Source organism: Schistocerca gregaria, chromosome 1, assembly GCF_023897955.1.
Source record: "Schistocerca gregaria isolate iqSchGreg1 chromosome 1, iqSchGreg1.2, whole genome shotgun sequence".
Taxonomy (NCBI): domain Eukaryota; kingdom Metazoa; phylum Arthropoda; class Insecta; order Orthoptera; family Acrididae; genus Schistocerca; species Schistocerca gregaria.
In genome coordinates, this window is record NC_064920.1 from 996,967,995 (window position 1) to 996,994,340 (window position 26,346).

The 26,346-nt window shown below is 39.8% G+C and overlaps 1 protein-coding gene across 2 annotated transcripts in view; it reads right to left on the bottom strand.

Annotated features, from left to right (window-relative positions):
- LOC126278482 (WD repeat-containing protein 46-like) overlaps positions 1 to 23,052 on the bottom strand; it is a 48,056-nt gene extending 25,004 nt beyond the window's left edge. Inside the window, exons 1-7 of one of the 2 annotated variants that reach the window (XR_007550710.1) lie at positions 22,905 to 23,047; positions 21,698 to 22,104; positions 15,637 to 15,759; positions 15,433 to 15,561; positions 12,311 to 12,461; positions 9,805 to 9,940; positions 2,485 to 2,584 (exon numbers count right to left, since the gene is read on the bottom strand). Coding sequence is in view for 1 of the 2 variants with exons in the window: in XM_049978641.1 (XP_049834598.1) it covers positions 2,485 to 2,584; positions 9,805 to 9,940; positions 12,311 to 12,461; positions 15,433 to 15,561; positions 15,637 to 15,759; positions 21,698 to 22,104; positions 22,905 to 22,907 (1,049 nt within the window). In the remaining variant the exon portion in view is untranslated. Of the gene's footprint in view, positions 1 to 2,484; positions 2,585 to 9,804; positions 9,941 to 12,310; positions 12,462 to 15,432; positions 15,562 to 15,636; positions 15,760 to 21,697; positions 22,105 to 22,904 lie in introns of both variants that reach the window. The other variant, XM_049978641.1, reaches the window with a different exon arrangement.
- Positions 23,053 to 26,346: the final 3,294 nt, after the last annotated feature.

A 26,346-nucleotide genomic window follows, 5' to 3' on the forward strand; every position in this document is an offset into this window, starting at 1 on the left:
CAGACAGGACTGCAGATCAACGGTGTATAAGCTGGCGAAAGGTCTGATCGCAAGATGGACACAATGCACCAAGTAAGGCGCCCTTCCCCAATCGGCTCACTCTTCGGAAAATTTTGAGAGATGGAGGTGAAACCCAACAGGGGACCATCATATAAGGCCGAAACGTTTGAGACTCCTTTTAGTCGCCTCTTACGACAGGCAGGAATACCGCGGGCCTATTCTAACCCCCGAACCCGCAGGGGGATACTAGGTAGGTTGAAGTCACCTCTGACTAATATAGCATGATCCGGGTACTTCTGCGATACAGAATGTGGACTCCCTTTGAATGATTCTAGAACTGTCACGGTGGAACCTAGTGGCCGGTAATAACGCCCAACAATTAACTTTATTTCCCCTAGCCCTGTTAAACGTGTCCAGATAACTTCACAATCACACTCTACTTCGACCTCACTAGACACAATATTTTTGTCAACTCTAATGAAGACACCACCTCCTATGGTGTCTAATCTGTCTTTCCGATACACATTCCAACCCTCACTAAATATTTCAGAACTTCCTATCTCAGGGTTCAGCCAGGTCTCAGTCCCGAGAATAATCTGCGTGCCACACGCTTCCTGGAGGGCAGTAAATTCAGGAACTTCATTCTGAAAACTCTGAAAATTTACTGCTAATATCTTGAATGATTATAGAACTGTCACGGTGGAACCTGACTCAGACCCCAAGTGACAGGCATCATTAGTGTCGATGTGAGCAACTACTTGCAGATGACTGCACCCCGTACGCTCGATAGCCGCAGGCAAGGCCGCCTCCACATCTTGGATGACGTCCTCCGGCAGACAAACTGAGTGCACGTTGAAATTCTTTCCAGCCCTGTACGCTATTTCCCTAAGGGGCTCCATCATCCGCCTAACGTTGGAAATCCCAATAACCGGAAAGCCTTTGCCCCTGTGTACCTGCTTGGGCCCTGCTGAAGGAGTGGCCACCTGCCAACTGACAGGACGAACAGGCGAGGCCAGCCGGTCAGCGTCCACATTGACCCCGACTGATAATGCAACCTTATCGGCAGCATACTGGTGAGGCATTTGTCTTCATGGATAACAATTTGCACCCCCATCATGCATATCTTGTGAAGGACAACATGACCCACCAACCACTTTCCACATCTTCATCTATACAAGCCACCCAATGGTGTGTGACGGAGGGCACTATGCAGAATAGCTGTTGAGGAGTGGGACAATCTGGACCAACAGTGCCTTGATGAACTTATGGATAGTATGCCACAACGAATACCGACACAAATCAATGCAAGACCTCTTGCTGTATGGTGGTGAAACATGCAATGCGTGTTTTTCATGAGCAATAAAAAGGGCATAAATATTGTTTATGTTGATCTCTATTCCAATTTTCTGTACAGGTTCCGGAACACTCAGAACTGAGGTGATGCAAAAATGTTTTGGTGTGTGTAAATGCTTTTTTCTCCAAGCCGATTTTTCTCTCTAATTACTGAATGACTCTCGTACTATGTTCAGTCAGTGTAACTTTGTGGGCTGTAGAAGGTGAGTGTATCACTGGTGTCCATTGCAAAAATCGTTTACAGTGCACATTGGTTGTTGTATATACCTTTTACCATACTCATAAGGAATTTCATACATACCCACCCAAATACTGTATGTACACTGGCCATTCCATTGATTACAGGCAAGTAACAATACTGGTTGCAGACTCTCCTACTTTGATACAGTGGTCAAGAAAGTTGAAGATATATAATTAGCTGACAACCTGCTCAACCAAAATGACGGTTCCCAGCTCAACCAATTATGGAAACCCTTCATTTCAAGTCTGTGCTCTTGAAGTAAGTATTAGTCTCCAAGTTTTCCCGCCTGACATTTGAACATCTGCCATCCATAATAGTCAACCAAATACTTTGAAAGCAATTTGGATTCGCTGAATCTGCAGTTGCTTTGTTTTACTCTTAGAGACATGAAGTTTTATCTGACAGCGATGCTCATGTTACCAACAGTGTTATCTCTGACACGTGCACATTTACTCCACAGTGTAAAGTGCTTCAAAGCTCTTACAAGGAATTCATCCTGAGAATGGCTGAAAGATTGTCTGGCCAAATATCACTACAAGAGTTAATAATATCCCTGAAACACTCTCAAAAAATGATGGAATATAAGACCCAATCTTTTTGGAAGAGTCACTGAACCATAATGTGGTTAGGGAGCTTTTGATCAACAAATGCAAAAATTCTTTGAGAGTATTTGAGTTTGTTGAAACTGACAGACAGTACCAATCAATTAAAAGACAAAATGTAATTAAAATTGTACAAACACAGAAAACTGTGGTTAAAGTTCAACGACATTTTCCTCATTTCTGTCTCATAAAAGCTCGTCAACACTAGAATTTTATCAAAACTAAACAATACCTAAGAGAAACTCAATTATGAAAATACATATAACAAAATTTCTGTACTTTTCTTACATGCCTGCAGGGTCAACAGCTACAGCCAATAGCGGATGCTTGTGGCACAACATTTTGGCAAGTGGTTCACGGACATTTGGACTCCACATAGTTACAGTACCTGGTAGCATAAGAAAGAAAGATACAGAATAAATAAACTAATCACAATCTCAGAAGAAATAGTAGATACATAGAAACAAAGAGAATAGACAGAGATGATCTGGAACAATAGTGCTTATCATATGGGACAGACAAAAATATTCATCCTCGACACTGAGAAATTCTAAAAAATGTGTGTGTGAAAATGAAAGACTGACAGACACCAACAAATTGACTGAATAAATCTAACTTTATGTAGTGCTGAACAAAATTGGACAGAACTCGAACTCGGATCTGTAACAAGTAAGATTTCACCTTTCCCCAAGATCTAACTAAAGAACATGAAATAGATTTGGCACATCCAAAACTGCAAACAATATGAGGTCATATGTAGCAGTAAGATGGGTATAAGAATAAAATAAAAGTACTTCAACTATAGAAATCATAGATTGTTAACTTTTTAGTGTGGTGACAGTGAAATCACGAACAACTAGAGAACCAACATCTAAGTCTTTGCACTGCCTTTTATTCTCTTTTCTTCAGGCAAACAGAAAAACTTCACAGTGCCTATTACTGCCTCTTTTGTTTCTAACACACTTATAAATACTAATCACGAAAAGATAATGTAATAAAGTAAATTGCAACTTAACAGATCTTAAGAATATTACTAGACTCAGAGCTTAAACCATGTATAACAATTACGCAGCTTACAGCAAAACAAGTGTAAGCATATGAGACGCACATAGTATGCTCCTTCATGTGTATCATAATTAATGGCAAAATTCTTAGATATTACAGTGTCTGTGCCATGTCACTAGTTTCCAAAATGACATTCTGAAGAGGCAATGCAAAGACGCAAAGACGCAAAGACAGTGTGTCAAACTGTTACTCGGAGAGCTTACTTTTTCATTAGTCCAGGTGTTCTTCTTCAAGGAGAGCACATCTGAGAAGGTAGCCAACAACACAGGCAGCCAGACTTAATAGACTAATACTTTCTTTTCTTCAGACAGCATACAGTAACTGATGCAACTCAAGTGAAAGTGTTAATGAATAATGCAAGAAATGGTGACCACCATTCCAGAATTTTAATATTTAAAATTTTATGTCAACAAAGAAATTTCTTTAGAAAGTACTGTTCATTTGACTTCAAACACTGAGAGACCTAAAGCAAAAACTATATTGCAAATGTGTTATGTTTATGGAAAGTTCACAACGATAAAACAAAAATCAAGGGCAGGCCACCATGTTACTTAACTGCTGAAGGATGCTGGATAGGTCATAGGCATACTGTTTACTAATGTATGTTGGGGAATCTACAGTTATTTATACAAAAAAACTCAATAATTGCTGGTAGAATGTGTCATTCATTTGCACTCTACAGTCTCCAGGAAGTGTCTGGTGATAATTAGGGACAGGAGAAAATCGTTTTATTTCATGACCAAATTGGGTGTTATTTTTTGGCAAACTCGCCATTATTTCTTGGCAAACCAAGTGTTATTTTTCGGCAAACCCACTTATCTTTTGACAAATTCAGTGTTGTTTTTTAAAATCTTTGCCCAGACAGGGACATGAACCATAGACCCTTACGTTAAAAGACTAACACACTATCGAAAGTCAGTGTTATTTTTTGCCAAATTGAGTGTTGCTTTTTGTCATATTTTCTGTCAAATTTGGTATGATATCTTGTCAAATTCAATGTTTCTAGCCAAAATCTGTGTTGTTTTGCCAAATTCTGTGAGTTTTTTCCCATCAAATTTCATGTTGTTTGTTTGTGTTTTCACCAATTATGTAGGTTTTTTCCAACATCAGTGCTGCTTCTTAACAAATTTGATGGTTTTACATACAGGCATTTATATAAGTTAATGGGGACAGTTGAAAATGTGTGCTCTGACTGGAACTCGAACCCGGGATCTCCTGCTTAGATGGCAGATGCTCTATCCATCTGAGGCACCGAGGACATAGAAGATAGTACGACTGCAGGGACTTATCTCTGGCATGCCTCCCGTGAGATCCACATTCCCAACTTATTGTCCCGCACTATATTCATAGTCAACCTGCCCATTATACTCCTTATTCACGGCTTTTTGCCAATTCCCATAAGAGTTCAGGCACTGTTTGTGCATCCACAGAGAAGAAGATGGTCAAACAGCTGGTGAACCACATTAAAAACAAAGATTCCAAGACTAACCAAGCGGGAAAGAGCCGGTAGACAGGCACAAAAAATAAAAACACACACACACACACACACACACACACACACACACACACACACACACACACACACACACACACAGAATTTCTAGCTTTCGCAACCGACGGTTGCTTCTTCAGTAAAGAGGGAAGGAGAGGGAAAGATGAAAGGATGTGGGTTTTAAGGGAGAGGGTAAGGAGTCATTCCAATCCCGGGAGCGGAAAGACTTACCTTAGGGGAAAAAAAGACAGGTGTACACTCGCGCGCGCACGCACGCACGCACGCACACACACACACACATATCCATCCGCACATATACAGACACAAGCAGACAAATGTCTTTTCCTTCCCTCTTTCCTGACGAAGCAACCGCCGGTTGCGAAAGCTCGTAATTTTGTGTGTGTGTCTGTGTGTTATTTTATTGTGCCTGTCTACCAGCGCTTTCCCGCTTGGTAAGTCTTGGAATCTTTGTTTTTAATATATATATTCACAACCGGCAGTTGCTTCGTCAGGAAAGAGGGAAGGAAAAGGAAAGATGAAAGGATGTGGGTTTTAAGAGAGACGGTAAGGAGTCATTCCAATCCCGGGAGCGGAAAGACTTACCTTAGGGGAAAAAAAGGATAAGTATATACTCGCACACGCACGCACACACACACACACACACACACACACACACACACACACAGACATATTTAAAGGCAAAGAGTATGGGCAGAGATGTAAGTCAAGGCAGAAGTGTGGAGGCAAAGATGATGTTGAATGACAGGTGAGGTGGTATGAGTGGTGGCAACTTGAAATTAGCGGAGATTGAGGCCTGGTGGATAACAAGAAGAGAGGATATATTTAAGGGCAAGTTCCCATCTCCGGAGTTCGGATAGGTTGGTGTTGGTGGGAAGTATCCAGATAACCCGGACGGTGTAACACTGTGCCAAGATGTGCTGGCCATGCACCAAGGCATCTTTAGCCACAGGGTGATCCTCATTACCAACAAACACTGTCTGCCTGTGTCCATTCATGCAAATGGACAGTTTGTTGCTGGTCATTCCCACACAGTAAGCGTCATAGTGTAGGCAGGCCAGTTGGTAAATCACGTGGGTGCTTTCACACGTGGCTCTGCCTTACCCTCTCCCTTAAAACCCACATCCTTTCGTCTTTCCCTCTCCTTCCTTCTTTCCTGAAGAAGCAACCGTTGGTTGCGAAAGCTAGAAATTCTGTGTGTGTGTTTTATTTATTGTGCCTGTCACCGGCGCTTTCCCGCTTGGTAAGTCTATATATATATATATATATATATATATATATATATATATATATATATATATATATATATGGTATCTGTTCTTTTGGACAAGTTTTTAATGAATTTGGTGGTGGTGTCCATTTTACCAAATTCAGTGCTTTTTTTGCCGTATTCAGGGTAGTTTTTCTGCCAAATCCAATGGTGTTTTGTGACTTTGTAGGCTTTCATGGCATAATAAGTCTTGAAATTCTCTTTGGGTTTGCTGCCAGATCCCAACATTAACTCAATTCAACATTTCGACAATACAACTGCCCATCATCTTCAGAATGCTCCTGATGCTGCTGAGTCCCACTGAGAACTGATGCCAAGGCTGCAAATCAATATAGGACCTCATACCGTACATGGTACATGTACTGCACACAACAGCTGCTGCCCTCCAAGACATGGCAGATGGCGTCAACCTTAGTAGTATACCAGCAGCAACAATATATCACCTTCAAGTGACTATTTTTGCACATTCGGACTGGCTGCACTGAAGAACGTTCTGTTTTGATGTGGAATAGTACAGGGTTCCACATCCTACTAAGAGGAAACTCATTGACTCAATTAACCAAATTATCTGCAAACCTAATTTCTATTGCCTCTTCATGAGCACTGTTCCAAAAGCTGTAAGTGTCGGTTGGCAACTATCACAGTTTTGTCAAACTCTATCCCTTTCCCTCATTTAAGAAATGTACTGTTACTGCCAATTTTTCCAGTTGTAGCTTTGTATGACGGCAATGTTCCATGCACCTGGCCTGAACTGTGCTAATCCAATGGCTGATGTAACCCTTCCCACATCAACATGAAGTTTTATATAAGCCAGGCTTCTTAAGCCCCAAATCATCTTCCACAGAGACGAGTTGGGTCCTAAGCATGGAAGATGGACGGCACACACTCTTAATGTTAAAACTCCTTAAAATTCTTCCAATCTTAAATGATATGCCCCCAGCATAAGGAATAATGGCCACAGAATTACGATCCTATTCATGCACCTCCATGGATGGTCCAAACTCTATAGCCTGCTTCTCAGAGTATTCATTTTCCTTAAAAACAGCCATCAAAGGTGCAAGTTCTTGGGTTCAACTCTCTGCATCAGAAATGGCTTATGCTGAACGTACAGAGTCCTAAGGACGCCACTGTGTTGGTATGGTGGATGGCAACTCTAAGCATGCAGATACCGAGCACTGTGTGTTGGATTTCGGTGAACACTGTGTCCCAGAGTACCATCTCTTGTTTTGTAAACCATGACATCCTAGAATGGAAGCATCCCATTCCTTTCAACCTAAGTGGTAAATTTAATGCTGGGATGAAGACAGATGAAGTGGTCCAAAAATCTGTTGAGAGCATCACGTCCATGTGGCCAGATGCAAAAGTTATCGTCTACATACCTCCAGAAGCACGTTGATTGCAAAACCAATGTTCCAGTGCCATATTCTCGAAGGCCTCCACGAATAAGTTGGCAATAATGGATAGCTATTTTGTCATTCTGCTCAAAAATGTTGCTATTAAATGAAAAATATGTGGATTTCAGCATGTGATGACAAAGCTTCACCAACTCTTAATCCAGTTTCTCACTAATCAAGCACTGGGACTCTTGCAGAGGGACTCGTGTAATAGAGATACCACATCAAAACTCAATAATAAATCCGAAGGACCCAGTCTCAAAAATTTCAATCATCATATAAAATCCACTGAACTGGAGATATGGTGTTCACACTTGCCAACATATGGGCTGGAACAGATGTTAAATACTTCGCCAGGTTATAAGTGGGTGCACTCAAATTACTAACAATAGGGCACACAGGGATCCCTTCCTTAGGTAACTTAAGCAGACCATACAACCTAGGCAGAACAGCAGCACCAGTATAAAGTTTCTTACATAAATCTTTGGACAATGAGCTCTTTTTCAAAACTGAAAATGTCTTGTTCCTAATCCTTTCTCTTGGGTCACTAGACAGTTCTCTGTAAACCAGGTCACTGAATAGTAAATTTATTTTAAGGATGTAATCTTCCTGTGTTATCACAACCATGTCAGATGGTACACTACTACATCATCATTTCTACGGGAATGAATGGCCACTGTCTCTCCGGAAGAGATGTTATCCCACGGTGGCCGAGCCCAATGTAATGTGTGTTACACTTCTTGCCTTATTTCTTCCATCTGGTTCTCAGGGAGGTGTGTATTGCTTGTTCTACAGAGCAGATAAATTCTGCAACAGGAGGTCTCTATGGAGTGGGAGCAAAATTTAAACCTTTCTACAACACCAAAACTTTGGTCATGTCCAACACCTTACTAAAAAGATTAATAACAGTGTGTTGAAGTTTATTTCTTCTGGAGCTGTAGGATGAGAAAGAAGACCTTCAAATCTTGAAGAATGGTTGGTAAGGGCACTAAGTGCCCAGTCCGATAGTGCTCATGTGGAACCATCAACCCTCTCCCCTACGTCTCTTGAAAACTGTGATGACAAGCCTAATGGAAGTAAAATTAATCTCTGAAAACAATATCCAGCTGTCTGCAGGTGAAACAGATGTGTTTTCTTATCAGTGCTTGGTTGGATGAGGAGTTGGTGAAGCTCTGTTGTCATATGCTGACATCCACATATTTTTCATTTAACGGCAACATTTTTGAACAGAATGACGAAATAGCTATGGGTAGTCCTTTATCATCCATTATTGCCAGCTTATTCATGGAGGGCTTTGATGATATGATACTAAGGACTTCAGCTTTGACACAACACATGCTATTGGAGGTATGTAGATGCTACCTTTTTCGTATGGCCACATGGACATGCTGCTCTCAACAGATTTTTGGGCCACTTACCTGTCTTCATCCCAGCATTAATTTTACCATGTAGGTTGAAAGTGATGGGATGCTTCCATTCTTGGACGTCATGGTTTACAAAACAACAGATGGTACTATGGGACATAGTGTTCACTGAAAACCGACACACACTGATCGGTGTCTGCATGCTGAGAATTGCAATCCACCATACCAAGGAAGTGGCATCCTTAGGACTCTGCTATGTAGAGCAATGCCACTTTTGATGCAGAGAGTTTAACCTAAGAACTTGCGTATTTGATGGCTGTTTCTAAGAAAATAGATACTCTTAGAAGCAGATTCATCGGGTTATGGAGTTTGGACCATCCCCGAAGGTGCATGAATAGGGCATAGATCTGTGGCCTTTATTCCTTATGTGGGGGGCATATCATTTAAGACTCTATTCACCTTCCAAGATTAGGGCACAACACAGCTCTGGGAAAGTTGGTTTTGGGGCTTAGGAAGCCTGGCTTATATAAAATTCTGTGTCAACATGGGAAGGCTTATATCGTCAGTTCGACTCATACAGTTCAAAACAGGTGCGTCGAACATTGCTGTCATGGGGCGTGCACTGCCTCAAACCCTTCTTAATTGCTATTCTATGCTGGAGCTGACAAGAGGAATATAGTTACTACTACATTCAGAACATCTTAAGGTGATATGGTCTCCGATGGAGTTGTTTTCCATATGTGTTAATACAAATGCGCCAGTTTTTGCAGCAACCAAAAAGCTATCAGGTAAGAACAGAGTATGAAATGGCACAGTTACTTTTCTGTGGGAGTATAGAGTAAAACAGGCATTCCTTAAGTTTAGTTAATGTTTCAAATCCAATATACCTACAAACAATTCTTCCAAATATAAATATGCACTTACACATATCTTAAAAGCCTTGAGGAAACAAAAGTAATTTAGAAACTGTGCTGGAAAAATATTATTGTTAGCTCAGATGCTCACCTTTTGAATGCCCTAAACAAAGAACGGCATTGTATGGATTTTGTGTCATTATATTAAGCCTTCCTAGCCTTGCATTATATCGAGAAATTATCTTTCCAATGGAAACATCCAACCATGCGAGGTATCCTTCTTCACTCTGAAATCAAACAGAAGAAGAGCATCAAATATATTGTACAGAAAGTAAAAATGTTGCAGGAAAGTTCTGATAGAATGCAAATAGCTTTGGATTATAGGAGACCACTCACCAAAAAGCAGAAGCATTTAGTCATCGATAAGCACAATCGCGCATGTCCGCATGCACGCACACATGCAGGCATATTCCGTATGCCCTTACATGGTCCCGGATGAATGAAGAGTGCCAGTGCTTCACTTTGACAAGTAGATGGGCTGTGATGGGGGTTGTGTTAGGTGGGGTGGGTAGAGCACGAGAGAGGCAGGAGGCACGGAGAGCAACTGGGGCTGGTTGGCTGGCAGCTAGGCATGCAGGGGGGAAGGGTGGCAGATATATTTACTAGACATCTGATGCACGGTTGTCGGGGCAGTGGGGAGTGGCACTTGCTGAATGTGACATGGGGACAGCAAGTGGGTCCTGCTTGACAAACTCCTGTGCCAAACTGTTTATGGGCCTACTATAGGAAATCTTCCTAGCCTCTGAAACTCCCAACCCTTTGTCTGTATTATGTACATTGATGATATCTTCATAATTTGGACTCAGAGCCAAGACACCCTATATTCATTACTTCATGATCCCAATGCCTTTTCTCCCATCTGCATCACCTGGTCCTCCTCTAACCAATGTACAACATTTCTGGATATTGACCTCCGCCCCTCTAATGAGTCCATCAACACTTCCTACAACATTAATCCTATTAGCCAAAAGTACCTGCATTTTGAAAGCTGCCATCCCTTCCCCACCAAAAAATCCCTCCCATATAGTTTAGCCATCTGTGGGCAACATATTTGCAGTGACAAGAACTGCCTTGCCCAATATGGTGAAGCTCACGCAAAGGCCTTCATAGATAGGTAACCCCCCCGCCCCCTAAAGCTAGTCTACAAATGTATTTCCCATTCCATATCCTCACATACACCCAATCCTCCCATCATGTCCAAGAATCAGTTACAAAGGAGTGCACCCTTGTCGCCCACTATTACACTGGAAAGGAACAACTGAACAATATCCTCTGCCACGGCTCTGAATATCTCTCGTCATGCCATGAGAGAGATTCAATCGAAGATCCTTCCCACCCATGCTAAAATGGTGTTTCATCATCCACCCACCCTCTACAACAACTTAATCTATCCCTATGCCACTTCAACTCTCAGCCTCTTCCCACTATGGTAATATCTTTGTGGTAGACCAAGGTGTAATACCTGCCCAATCCACTCCAGCTGTCACAGGCTTATCCTACCCAACCAGAGGCTGAGCCATCAGTGTAAGCAACCATGTTATATATCAGTTATGCTGCAGGTCCTTATCATCACCAGCTTCTCTGAACTACATATTTGAGAGTTATCCTTACAACAAATCCTTCACTCCTGTAACTGTCCAAGCCTCAATCTCTGGTAACCCACTGTCCCAATATCCACACCAAACAGTTCCCGTTCCTCCACTGTCGCCTCCTCCCAATGCACGACTCCATGTCACCATCAGTATGCGCCGCACCCCACCAACTGACAACCACGCGTCACATGCCTAGCCCATGTAGCTGCCATCTCTCCCTTCCCATTCCTAGCCAGCAAACCAGCTGCCTCTCTCCAAGCCACTAATCACACAACCCTAATCCTCCTGTCTCCTGCCTCTCTCCCCGTCTATCAACCTCACCCAACACAACACGCCCAAATGCAGCAGTGGCACTGTTCATCCAGGTGGCACCATGTAGGGGTGCGTGCGTGCGTGTGTGTGTGTGTGTGTGTGTGTGTGTGTGTGTGTGAGAGAGAGAGAGGGAGAGAGGGGGAGAGAGAGAGAGAGAGAGAGAGAGAGAGAGAGAGAGAGAGAGAGAGAGAGAGAGACAGCGAACACACCATATTCAATTAAAATCTACTGCTCATTCTTATGAAAAAGAAACATTAATAAACAGTTTTACACCTGGCTAATTATTTTTTGTATGTATGACTATACAACTTGTGCACTGTTAATATTTCTGACATTGTGCCATTTGTACCCAAGTGAACAAATTACAAATAGCAGGAAAGATGCTGATCATTCACTGTCCTTGCATAATATAGCTCTAGCAATTTCTCTTAATAATACACAAATGCTGTCTGAAATGACAAAGAAAGTCAGTCTGTGCATGCTATAGCCATGCAGGCTTCATGTATTCTATTACCCCTGAAGAAGTATTTGTCTGACAGCAACAGTCTCAGTCCTGTCGATGCGTCTGTTGACAATTCAACACTTCAATTATAGCTGAGCTGTTATCTTAACTCCTTCCATTGTATTTATATGCTACCTAGAGCATTCCACAGCCAGAAGTAAGGTATAAGCAAGAAATGTAAGAATACTCACACTGGTAGCCAGCAGGAAGTGGTATGGCAGGAACTCCATCCTTAGAACGTGGTGTAAATTCTTCAGACAGTGTAATTCTATACCTTGGTTGTCATATATGTGCACCCAATTCTTCTGTGCAACAGCAAACATTGTTTCTATATGCAGCCACCTTTTACATAAAATCACATTTGCTTCATAAGTATTTGGATCACAAAGAATGTGTAAAACAGCTAAATCAACTGTGTTACCTCAAATTTTGATCACTAAATATATTACTGTAACATGTTACAATTACATTACGTAATTAACACAATAATGGAAATTCCTACAAGGTGTACAACTTTGCTTCTGCCATTTTCCGATAGGTGGCGACAATGGTAAGTGGCGGTTGAAAGAAACAAATTGCAGACATCAGGCAGGTAGCTTGGACCTCGCTCAACATAACCTCATTCAAACATTAGTCAACTTGTGTCTGCATCTGAAACTTGTTTCTAATTGACACTATCAATTTATGAGCCTAATTCTCATCATCTGCAGGAGGTGTTACTGTTTTGTTTCAATATGAAGAAAACAGCGGTTGAATCTCATCGAATGCTCTCAAGTACATTTGGTAACGGCACCATTAGTGAAAGAACGTGTCATGAGTGGTTTCAACGCTTCAAGAATGGTGATTTTAACATCGTAGACCAGCATAGTGGTGGAAGAGAGAATGTTTTCGCAGATGCAGAACTGGAGACATTGCTTAGTGAAGACTCGTGTCAAACTCAAGAATAATTGGGACGATTAGTGGGAGTGACAAAGCAAGCCATTTCAAAAGCTCTCAAGGCTATGGGCATGATTAAGAAAGAAGGAACTTGGGTCCCGAGTGTGCTGAAACCAAGGACATCGAACGGTGTTTGTGAACATTTGCTTCAGAGGCAAAAACGGAGGGGATTTCTGAATCACATTGTGACCAGGGACGAAAAATGGGCTAATTACGATAACCCTAAAAGCAAAAAATCATGGGGATATCTTGGCCATGCTTCCACACTGACAGCCGAACTAAATATTCATGACTACAACATCATGCTCTGCATTTGGTGGGACCAGCTCGGCGTCCTGTACTAGGTGGTGTTAAAACCAAGTGAAACAATCACAGCTGCTCGTTATCGAACACAATTAATGTTTTTGAGCAGAGCATTAAAAGACAAATGGCTGCAATACAGTGAGAGGCACGGTAAAATGATTTTGTAGCATGACAACGCTCGACCCCACGATACAAAAGAGAACAAAATGTGCTTGAAAATGTTAGAATGGAATGTCCTACCCCACTTGCTGTATTCTCCAGACATTGTTCCCTCTGACTATCACCTGTTGAGATCAATGGCACAAGGCCTGGCCGACCAACACTTCTGATCTCATGGAGAAGTCAGTATTTTGATCGATTCATGGATCACTTCAAAAGATGAACAATTTTTTCGACACAGGATTCGTGCACTGCCCAAAAGATGGGAGAAAGTAGTGGCCAGCGATGGAAAATACTTTGAATGATTTGTGTAACGAATTTGTTTCCTTAAACCCTCAAATGTTGGAGGAAAAGTGGCAGAAGCAATGTTGTACACCTTGTAGATGGAACAACACACAAAATAAGAACAGCCTATCTATAGCAGACTGATGTGTGGAACACAATAATATTTAACAGGAAACAGTATTCACACTGGCTTTCAAGCTCTTGCTCTTTTTCTAGTAGAACAATAACACTAAACCACACGTACACATCTGCGGCCACGGGCGCCTGTGTGGTTGCGTGTGCTTTTATTAGAAAAAGAGCAAGAGCTTGAAAGCCAGTGTGAATACTGTTTCCTGTTAACATGTTCCTATGCTTCACACATCAGTCCATGGTAAGTCAGTTATTGCCTTTCTCCTCTATATTTTAAAGTGGGAGGGGTTACTGTCTCCTTCACATTCTACCTTCCTTAGAGGTTGCTAAACAGTGACGTTGGTACCTAGTTGAACCTATAGAATTGCAAAAATTAATTTGTGGACATATTCTGAAATACTAGCTGCTAGAAAATGGGTACAAAAAAGTACTCATTTCTGACTAGATTTTCATCTAACGGGTAACATTGCGGAATCACACATGTAATGCTAAACTGAAAATACACAAAACTGAATATAGGCCCTAGCCACCTATTAACCAATTTTCTTGAACAGCAACTGCAAAGTAGTTATGATTAGGCAAGAACATTAGGCTGCTGCTTTTATAAATTGGGCCCAAAACAAAACTTTTGTGGTGAAGTAACTGTTTACCTTATGAGATGTGCTGAAAAGTCCTGCCTCTGAATTTTTTATGGGAAAACTTATAAAAGTTTTTAAACAAAACAAGTGTTATCAACATTGTACATCTTTATTGTTCATGTATACTTATTAATTTCTCAACACAGTCACCCTGGTAAGAACCCATTTCTCTCAATGAGAGGCCAGTTTGTTGGCATTGTCACTGTGGAAGGTTTGACTTCGTTGACAGGGCCACAACCTCACCTTTGCTTTTACCCCTTCATTAACTGTCAAAGTGAAGTCCTTGAAGATGTTCTTTTAAGTTTGAAACAGATGAAAATCAAATGGAGTCAAGTCAGGGCTGTACACATATAACCGATGACAGTGAACCTAAGATGTTGGACTGTTGTAAATTTCGCTGTACTCATGTAAGGTCTGGCAGAGTCACGCTGAGGAAGATGGTGCTCTGTATCTGAACAAACTTTTCAGTTCGAAATTTGATTACAGCACGCTGTTTCTCATACACCAACATAGTTATGTTACAAAATGCCATGTTACATGCTTTAATTCTGATCCTTCTCATAGCAGAGGGCTGCAAATATGTAGACATGACGAGTAAAGATGTAGAATGTTAATAACATTTGTTTTCTTCAGAAGCCTTTGAAAGCTTTCACATAAAAAATTTGGACACCTTGCTTTTCAGTACACCCTCATATAATCATTATAAAAGGAATAAATGTTACTTTCAGTAATAATTCTTGAAAAACATCTTAACAGTAACTATGAGCATTTGTAGCACAAGTCTAACAAGTTCTTTCTCATGCTTACAACTTGTTTAATCCAGGTTTACAATTGGCTTACTTATAACTAGTAGCTTCACTTACTGAACGTCAAAGACTTCCTCCATTACATTCATTTCACAAAACAGCTTCTTTGTAACCCAGTCAAATGCTGCAACATGACCTCTCCTTCCACCAAGCAACAAAAAGCGACCATTTCGACTGTACCTCATCCTATATATGAAGAAAAAAGTGTTAGTGCTATTGTGAAAATAAGTACTTCAAGATAATTCTGTTTTCAGTGATTACCTGTAAGATCCAAAAGGAAGTTGAAGGTCAAAATGCTTTGTAGCACTTGTAATATCAACTGAGGCAGCTATCTGGCTCTGTGTAAACTGCGTAGTTACCTCTCCTTCATCAGGAACCAGATAACTGCAAACACACAACTAATTATTGTTTTGCAACAGGCAATACTAATACACACAGAATGTTTTTCATCACTCATTCATTCGCACAGTGTGTTCCATAACTCCCATTGTGATGGAGAGCTTTCCAGAATGTGAAACAATCCAGAAGTGTTCTACGACATAGTATATTACAGGCGGCCAAAAGCCTCATTGCCACCTTCATATCTGAAAATTAGGCAGAATGCATTAAGAAGCATCTGCATACTAGTACCATCTCTTGGGAAAAGGTTCTGGAGAGCGAGCCGTTCCACTTTCTTGGAAAAAAAAAGGAGTATGAAGCAGAGAAGAAATGTCTACTCCAAAATTATCCAAGGAAGCCTCTAAAATTTAATCTAACTTTATGTACTACTATTATTCTAGAATTTAATAAGTAATTAAACTTCTCATTTTTTCACTAAGTGATATGGCTACAATTGTACTGTCTAATTATTAATTTCCATAAATACTTGTCTTACAACATTTCAACCAATGATAATCACATTCAACATGTTTTATTAAGTGTAACTCATTGGACCTATAGGTTCTAATCACTGACTTTCACAGATAATCACAATTACCCATGTTTATGACGTCCATAGCTGATGTGACAAGTTAGGAGCTAACCACAAACTTTCATAAAGGATTTCTTATAATTTTTCAAGAGTACGGAATATACTTTGTTAATTGAGTGTTTAAATCAGTCATTCCCATTTTGAAATTGAGCATTTTATTTGGAATATTTCTCTCTTAAAAATAAAGTGGAATATAATTGTAAAACAGGAGAAAAAGATGAAAGAAGACTGATTCCTTTATAGGACACTGCGTGTGTCCCGTGTCTTATTTATAGGAGAGCGATTATTTTTATTTTTGCCAGAGGGAATCAATTTAAATTTCAAATGCGTGGTTTTAGAAATTTTTAGTACTTGCCCCAAAAACTTCAAGGCACTACAAATTTTAAAATAATTTTGACATCAATGGGTTAATTAAACAGAAGTATTAGTGATATGGTAAACCAGCATCTGAACTGGATCCTAGAATGACAGGAACTAAGTCATTTTCAATGTGGGTTCAGAAAGTGCTGTTCAATCCTTGTCTAACTCACTACTGGAGGAGGCAATGTCACAGCGTGTCTAATGCAGACACCACCTTATTTTGTTTTCAATAAAGTGGGCTGTTCCAGCTTGAGTGCCGGCCCACCGGTAGCAGGACACCCACTCGCTGTGGTGGGCAGTCAGATGGCCAGGTTGCACTTTGTACTGCCCTAGCATTCCACCCATGGGAAGTTGTTCGCATATGCACAATATCCTTACAATAAGGGCTACCTGGTATGTAGCATATACTAAAAACGAATTCAGTTTTTAAATTCAGCACCTTTTTCAGTTTGTTAGCTTGGTGGACCTGAAATTTAAGCAACTATCATCTGTTGATATTGCGATTAGCGGTTGTCACTGTCATTTGGCATTTCTGTATATAGTTATCAGCTAAAATAGAGTGATACGTGACGCATTTTGAAAGTGCATTTCAAGTACAGCGAATGCTTGCAGAGACTGTTTGAAGACTCCACGTAATTTTTGGTGGGTGAATGCGCCTAATGTGTCAACAGTGCAGAAGCTGGTAAGGAAATCTGAAGATACAGGATCAACAGTGAACATCAAATTAGCTGAACGTCCTCACTCTCATTAATCGGTAGAGAACATCGCTCTCATCAGTGAGAGTGACACTACGAGTCCAGTAAATTCCATTTGTCGCAGTGCTTAACACTTAGCCCTTCCGAGAAGCAGTCTGCAACAAATCTTAACAAAATAATTGCATCTGCATCCTTTCACAATCCAACTGAAACAAGAGCTGAAGTTGGTACACCTACCAAAGTGTCAAACATCTGCCAATTCCATATTCACAAAATAAGAGTTCGATAGTGATTTTCATAAGAAAATACTCTTCAATGACGAGGCACACTTCCAGCTTAATCATTATGTGAAGAAACAAAACTGCTTGGTCTGTGAGAAGAGTCTTTAACCAGAACGAGTCACTGTTTGGTGTAGGTTAGGGGCTGACAAGACTAATTGGGACATACCTTTTTGAAGACGAGACTGGAAAAAGAGTGACAGTGGTTGGTGATTGCTATTGTCAAATGATAACATAGTTTTTATGCCTGCAATTCCAAACACTGAATGTGGAACATATGTGGTTCCTACAGGATGGTGCAACCCGCCACACTGCCATTGAAACAACAAGGCTGCTGAGTGAATGATTCACTGCTCATCTTATCTCTCACAACGGTGGTCAGAACTAGCCACCGAGATCATGTAAGTTGACACCACGTGACATTTTTTCGTGGGGCATTTCACATCTAGTGTTTATGTGAACAATCCATGAACCTTCCCGCAAATCAAGACAGAAATTAGATGCTTCATGTGAAACTTTGCACCAGAGCCACTGAAAATTTTGTCCACAGAGTGGATGTGTGCAGACAAAGCAATGGAGGACATTTTCCTGATATTTTGTTTTATGTTTAATGACATTCTTTGAGTTTCATATTGACATAATAATACTAGAAATTATCAAATAAATTATGTGCTTTATTATTAAATTAAAAATTGCATTCTTTGTGGGGGCCTTCCCGCTAGTGAGCTGACAGGTGCTCTCCATGTCTGTGTCCCACAGGGCAATGGTCAGAATGGCCTGTGAGAAAGGGTCAATGATTTTCTGTTGGTGTGATTATTCAAGTACACGAGTGGTTCGCTCAGGGATCTATTTTTGAAATGTGACTCTGTTACGTCCATAGTAAATCTTCCGTTTATTGTTTATGGAGGTTTTTACTATATTTTGCTTCTCTTCCAACCTTGCAATGGCTACTCATTGGTTGTACTGATGATGAGACCTGTGCCCAAAGTCAGGGACACTTTTCTCAATTTTAAAAGTTCAGTGACATCTCTGGATCTAACCTTTGCACGATACACTGTTACCATACCTCAACAATTTAAATGGATAAAGGCTTTGACTATACTAAACTGTGTCAGCCACAGGTCATCTGGAGCAGACCAATAATGTCTGCTCTAATCTTTAAGACTTTTATTAACCTTCTTGAATACAGATGTTCAGTTAGTACATAATGTATATTAAACCATAAATACTGTTCACATGAAGAGATTGAGCTGGCAACAGTGACATTAAGACGAATTCATCCATACCATTACACACCCACTAATTGACAGAATAATTGTAAACTGAGAGTGAACAATGAGGCTGTTTAAGACGAATTCTAAGTAGGACCTAGTCACTCTTAATGCACACCTTATTATTGGATTTAATCAATAGTGGAGTTGTTCATCATTTTGGATGTGTAGGCAGCTCAGAATTATTTTAGATCTGTCAAGGTACAAACAAAACCGGCCACATTTTAAAGTCCATGGGTTTTTTTTTTTCCCCTGAACATTGCAACTAGGCTGTAGTTTACAGCGATGAGTCTCAAGAAGACAATTCCACTGTCTGCTCTGCATTATTTCTTGAATATTGCTCCAAAGGTTGCTTACATAATGTATTCACAGTATCTGATGCTGAATTATTTAAGATCTTGAGAGTATTCTTTGGATACAGTATTAATAGTGTCCTGCTTGACACAGTCAAATTGTTTAAATATCTGGACGTAATGTTGCGAAGTGATATGAAATGGAATGAGCAATTGAGGATTGTGCCAAGGAAGGCAAACGGTCGACGTTGGTTTCTTGGGAGACTTTTAGGAAAGTGTGGTTCATCTGTAAATGAGATGTATACAGGTCGCTAGTGTGACCTATCCTTGAGCCTGCTTGAGTGTTTGGGATCCATAACAGGTAAGATTACAGGAAGACACTGAAACAATTCAGAGGTGGACTGATAGATCTGTTACCTGTACATGTGAACAACACGTGTCACAGAGATGCTTTGAGAACTCGAATCTCAATGGAAATCCCTGGACGTAAGGTGCCATTGTTTTCAAGGAATGAGAAAATTTGTAAAAATGGCATTTGAAGCTGCCTGCCAAACAGTTCTACTGTCACTAACACTCCAACACACACTGTACCTAAGGACAAGAAAGATAAGATATGAGGAACTAGGGTTCATACGGAGGCAAATAGACTGTAATTTTTCCCTCGTTCTATTTGCGAGTGGAATAGTAAAGGAAATGACTAATAGTGGTACAGAGTACCCTCCCCCATGTGCTGTACAGTGGCTTGCAGAGTATCTATACAGATATATTGGGGCAGATGAGATGTAATAATACTACCAAATTTCTCATTTGCTCTGATTCCCAGCCCCTCTTCAGACTACCATATGTATACAGCAGAAAAACAAGTCCAGTCAATCAATTATCCCTTCTTTATCTATGGGGGCAGGGGAGGAGCTTTCATTCAGGTACACAATGTGCTGTTTACACACATGCATCACTTTGCTATTAAACCAAAGGATCATATGCCAGTGGACGATAGGGTAGCTAGTACGGAGGATCAACACACTGCAGTAGGTGAAATAAGTGGTATGTACATTATGTTGCTCTTCCTAGCCCATGAGGTGGGAGGAAATAATTTTAACACCCCTCCTGAAAGGGTACTGACCTATGACAGATGGATTTCAGCTTTCATGGGCAGACCCAACAGTGTACAGATTTTCAGTAATTCACATTTTAACAGAACGTGCTTCATGTCATTGATAAAGGGCTGCAACCGGCTTGCAAACTGTCCTGCCCACTATTTCAGGAGACAATCCACAAACGTGGTCATAATTAAGGCTCTGTATAGCATCTGATCTTCTGCAGAGACTTAGGTTTAAGATTTTAAGGCGTTTTCAGGGTGGTTGGTTCCTTCATTGTTTGCCAGTAATATGGTCTGACATTCTCAGTCCCAAAGTAGATATTTTAGTTACTGTACTGATATCGGACATGCATTATAATAATGGATATTATAAAACGAGTATGGCTGACCCTGGCATATGTGGTTCAGTGTGAAAGTCTGAATGAAAGGGATTAAAAATGTGGGAATGGATTATATTTCCATTCCATATTTCAACTTTGGTATGCAGTTTTAAACATTGAAATCGCATGTCTCTAAGTATTTGAGTAAGGGCAAGTACTGGTATGACCTCAATATTAAGGTCTCTATTCATACAACAAAGCAACAACCAACTGTGTAATATTTCTGAACTAAATTAAGTTTAAGTTTTCAAATAAAACTTCTGCATGGCACAGGAGCTGACCAGAAGGATCACTGTCATCACTTCAGGAAAATACTGCAATGGTTTCTTCATGAAAACCACGCCTGACCACCTGTCCTATTCTTTTAGAGCATTACTAAGTATTCTGTGTATACCTAATTTCTTAGGATTTTTGTTATACTACCATAACAACTCATATGTGTATCATTGTGAGATGATCCTTTGAAGAAACAAATAAATTTAAAAAAATATAGTTAATTTTTAGATTTAACTAAGCATTTAAAGATATTTTGGTGTCACTTTCTTAGCAGCATTTCTAGCATCAATTTCAATGCTGAGCACTGAAGGTCATTTTTTTTCTTCTACTTTTATAATTACAAACATCATTACAACTTTTAGGACTAACAATCTCACAGTTTAGTCCCTCAACACCTAACCATCATCACTATTTCTTAACTCTAATGGATTATTTGCTTCTGATATCTTGAGAGAAAATATGTACCTGATGACATTAAAACACTGAACTCTCCAGATGGATATTTACAAGACAGATTCCCATTAGCATCATAAAATAATAACTTACAATACATCTCATGAAGTGATACCTCAGACGACATTAAAAAGATGAAAGAATATTTTGTTGCATATAATATAGTGTACATAATATACTTGCAGAGCTATCTTTCACATGAAATCCAAAAAAGGCTATGCCATGGCCTACACACATTTACACTCACCCACTGTCCTCTGTCAGTAATAGTTCTGCTCTTGCTGCTTGCTCTGTTGCATATTCTATTTTCCTTTCCTGCTTACTGATTCGTTTCTTCCATACTTTAGTTTTTATAGTGTCTTTATCAACTCCAGAACCTCTGCTGTAGCGCAGTAGCTTTTCTTTTGGGATAGGAGTTCGACCTTGTTGTTGTTGACCGTGGGAAATACCAGTCGCTTTCTGCTGTTCCACATTTTCACTCTTATGTATAGAATTTACTAAATCTTTAATGTCCTTGATGGACCGTTGAATTGGATCTCCTTTTATTCTTCTTGGCTTGTCATCCAGTTTTAGGATATGTGGCAAGGACTTCTTTGTCACAGACTTCTTTACCTTGTGTACTGGCTGCTCTTTCATTACAATTTTCTTCTTAGCCTTGAAAGAGAAAAATAAATATTACCTTCAATGACGGGGCATGCTATTCAGTAGCAGGAAATCAAGGTTAGTTATTTCATAAAATGTACATATGTCTCCTATATGTGACTGGAATTACTGTCTGCAAATTTTTCATTGAAACAAGACCCTAAGCTGAAAAGACACTCATCATTTATGGGATGAATCATGCAATGATATCATGAGAATGGTATCAACAGAAAAGTGTAGCCACAAGATCAGTACACCGCAGATAGTATAAAATACATATTTCTAAGAATACATTGCGCACGAGGAAAAATTAACATTACAGCAGCTGTGTAATCTTCAGTAAATAAAAACTGAATTACAGGTCAGGACAACATTTGCATGAATTAAGTATGTCAAGAAACGAATATAAGAAAGTTGGTACTGTGCCGAATGTACCCTGACAAACCGTTTACAATGGTTTTCAGTGTACAGGTACAGAGACAAAATTAAATATGCGACTTTCAATACAACAATCAATTCTGTTCGGCAGCTTCAATACTGATATGAATAACGTTTGTTCCTTTCAAATGTGACCAAAATAAGATTATATTGGACAGCATTTCACAATGTAGATTCTACCATGTAAACGGGGGAGAATTATACATTTGTCTCTGTTGGGTTCAAAAACAGGCTGCGTGAAATCTTACGAAATATAATTTAGACGGAAGGAAAAGGATGGGCACTTATTCTTGTATAACTCGGGAATATGATTAATTTATTCGCAGTCTTAAAATTCGTAAAATAAAACGTCTGTATGCTAACACTTAACATACCATTATTCAAACTTCTAACTTCTGTAAACGGGAAGCAAAATAATCCAAATGTGACGGCGACAACACATTCGTCCACTGCTCGCAATCAATTCGAAACGTAAACATAACACAGCATCACCACATGTGCGACAAAGGCAAAGATCTTATGAAGAAAACTTACTTCGACCTTAAAGACAAGTACTAAAAACGCCATTGGCGTGTAACTCGTGAAGCCGCACTTCACAACCAATGAAAACTTGCACATGTGTCGCCTCACCCTCGCCTCGGAGGCTAGAAAGTGTTTGCACAAGCGTGGCGTGAATTTTTACTGGTACTCTAATCAAGACGATTTCAACTGAAATAAAGCGTGCGGGATTAAATGCAACTGCCTAGATATTACGGTACTGTCTTCTTATCAAAAACTGATAGAAATTATTACAATAAACAGAGTTGAGGATTATTTAAATAAAAACCAACTTTTGAGCAAAGAACAGTTTGGTTTCATGTCTGTAAAGGGAACGGAAGCTGCTATAACAAAATTTGCAAAAGTAATTTTGGAGGCCCTAGGTAAAGGAGGACAGGTGACAAGCTTTTTCCCAGACCTCAGTAAAGCATTTGACACAGTTGATCGTGAAGTACTGCTAGGTAGATTCGAAGCACGGTGGGTTGCCAATAAGTAGTTGGGGTCAGACAGAGTAGAGATGGTAGAGCCATACCAAATTTCAAATGGCTCAAATTGTATGGTGAAACATCGTTCAGATCAAGAATATTTGATAGTGGGAGCCCCTCGACACCGTGTTAGGATCCCTCAATACTGTTACTCATTTGCATTATTTACTTCCTACTATGGGCCACACAAGGATAACCAGTGTTATTTGCTGATGACAGGAATATAATAATTAAAAATAGGCACCAGAAATGTTAGAAGTAAATACTTAAAAGACCACGTGGCAGTCCACAACTGATCAAATAACAAGAAGTAACGCTTAATGTAAGAAAGAATACTAAAATGAAATTCTACGTAAATAAAAACCTAACACAACAAAATGTAGAATACATAATGAGACCGCAGAACGTATTGCTGACGCAAAATTTTTAGGTATGTATTTTGGTAAACAACGAAAATGGGGTGGCAATGAACACATCAGAGTAACTGAAAAAAGAATTACCATATCATGCTATGCCTTACAAATATTAACTACGGGATGTAATAGCTCATGCCTAACGATAAAATTCTTTGCACACATACATTATATTACCAGTTACAGGATAGTATTATGAAGTTCAAACGTTCAGAATGTGAAAAAGTGTTCAAACTGCAAAAACGAGCCATCATAATAACGAGCAAGTGTCACAGAAGGGTTCACAGCATCGAACTGGTCAAAAAACAAGGTATCCTGACAGTCCCTAGTGAATAGATATTTAAAACTGCGATTTTCATACAGAAAAACAATATGCAATAAGCGGCTCCATACATTATGGTCAAACCAGATACAGCGACTGCTTGTCACCAGATGGAATGAATAAAGCAAAGACCCAACCACTCTGTTAGATGAAGGAGTAAAGATATATAAAAAACTATCACAAGATATAAGAAACATAAAGGATAACCACAAATTTAAAAATTTCTTAAACAATATTTACTAAAAAATAGTTTGCACTCAGTTGAAGAGTTCATGCACTATAAAATTATTACAAACAAATAATCGTGTAGACAAATTACATAGTAGCCAAAGAAGATGAAGTAAGGAACACAATACATATACATACATATGCACACACACAAACATGTATGTCCTATTTATCTTCACCACCATAAATAACTGTAATGTTCTTTAGCCATCAGGGGGACATCAATCAGCATGATTGTCCTCCTTGTAGCTTTGTTTTTTACAAAGATATGAACAGCAGTATAAATTTTTAAAATCACACCCTGTTTTTTTCAGTAGTTCATTTCCTCTCCTATAGGCCTATTCAGAAATTTAGCACAGTGTACCATTCACTGAAACACAACGTTATTAATTACATAACACAACATTGAAAGAAGGTTGTATACGTGGAGGAACCCTGGAGATACTAAAAGGTATCAAATAGATTATATAATGGTAAGACACTGATTTAGGAACCAGGTTTTAAGTTGTAACACATTTCCAGGGGCAGATGTGGACTCGGACCACAATCTATTGGTTATGACCTGTAGATTAAAACTGAAGAAACTGCAAAAATGTGGGAAATTAAGGAGATGGGACCTGGATAAACTGAAAGAACCAGAGGTTGTACAGAGTTTCAGGGAGAGCATAAGGGAACAATTGACAGGAATAGGGGAAAGAAATACAGTAGAAGAAGAATGGGTAGCTCTGAGGGATGAAGTAGTGAAGGCAGCAGAGGATAAAGTAGGTAAAAAGATGAGGGCTGCTAGAAATCCTTGGGTAACAGAAGAAATATTGAATTTAATTGATGAAAGGAGAAAATATAAAAATGCAGTAAATGAAGCAGGCAAAAAGGAATACAAACGTCTCAAAAACGAGATCGACAGGAAGTGCAAAATGGCTATACAGGGATGGCTAGAGGACCTTTGGAGAGAAGAGAACCACGTGTATGAATATCAAGAGCTCAGATGGCAACCCAGTTCTAAGCAAAGAAGGGAAGGCAGAAAGGTGGAAGGAGTATATAGAAGGTTTATACAAGGGTGATGTACTTGAGGACAATATTATGGAAATGGAAGAGGATGTAGATGAAGACGAAATGGGAGATACGATACTGTGTGAAGAGTTTGACAGAGCACTGAAAGACCTGAGTCGAAACAAGGCCCCCAGAGTAGACAACATTCCATTAGAACTACTGACGGCCTTGGGAGAGCCAGTCAGGACAAAACTCTACCAGCTGGTGAGCAAGATGTATGAGACAGGCGAAATACCCTCAGACTTCGAGAAGAATATAATAATTCCAATCCCAAAGAAGGCAGGTGCTGACAGATGTGAAAATTACCGAACTATCAGTTTAATAAGTCACTGCTGCAAAATACTAACGCGAATTCTTTACAGACGAATGGAAAAACTGGTAGATGTGGACCTCGGGGAGGATCAGTTTGGATTCCGTCGAAATGTTGGAACACGTGAGGCAATACTGACCTTACGACTTATCTTAGAAGAAAGATTAAGAAAAGGCAAACCTACGTTTCTAGCATTTGTAGACTTAGAGAAAGCTTTTGACAATGTTGACTGGAATACTCTTTTTCAAATTCTAAAGGTGGCAGGGGTAAAATACAGGGAGCGAAAGGCTATTTACAATTTGTACAGAAACCAGATGGCAGTCATAAGAGGCGAGGGGCATGAAAGGGAAGCAGTGGTTGGGAAAGGAGTGAGACAGGGTTGTAGCCTCTCCCCGATGTTATTCAGTCTGTATATTGAGCAAGCAGTAAAGGAAACAAAAGAAAAATTTGGAGTAGGTATTAAAATTCATG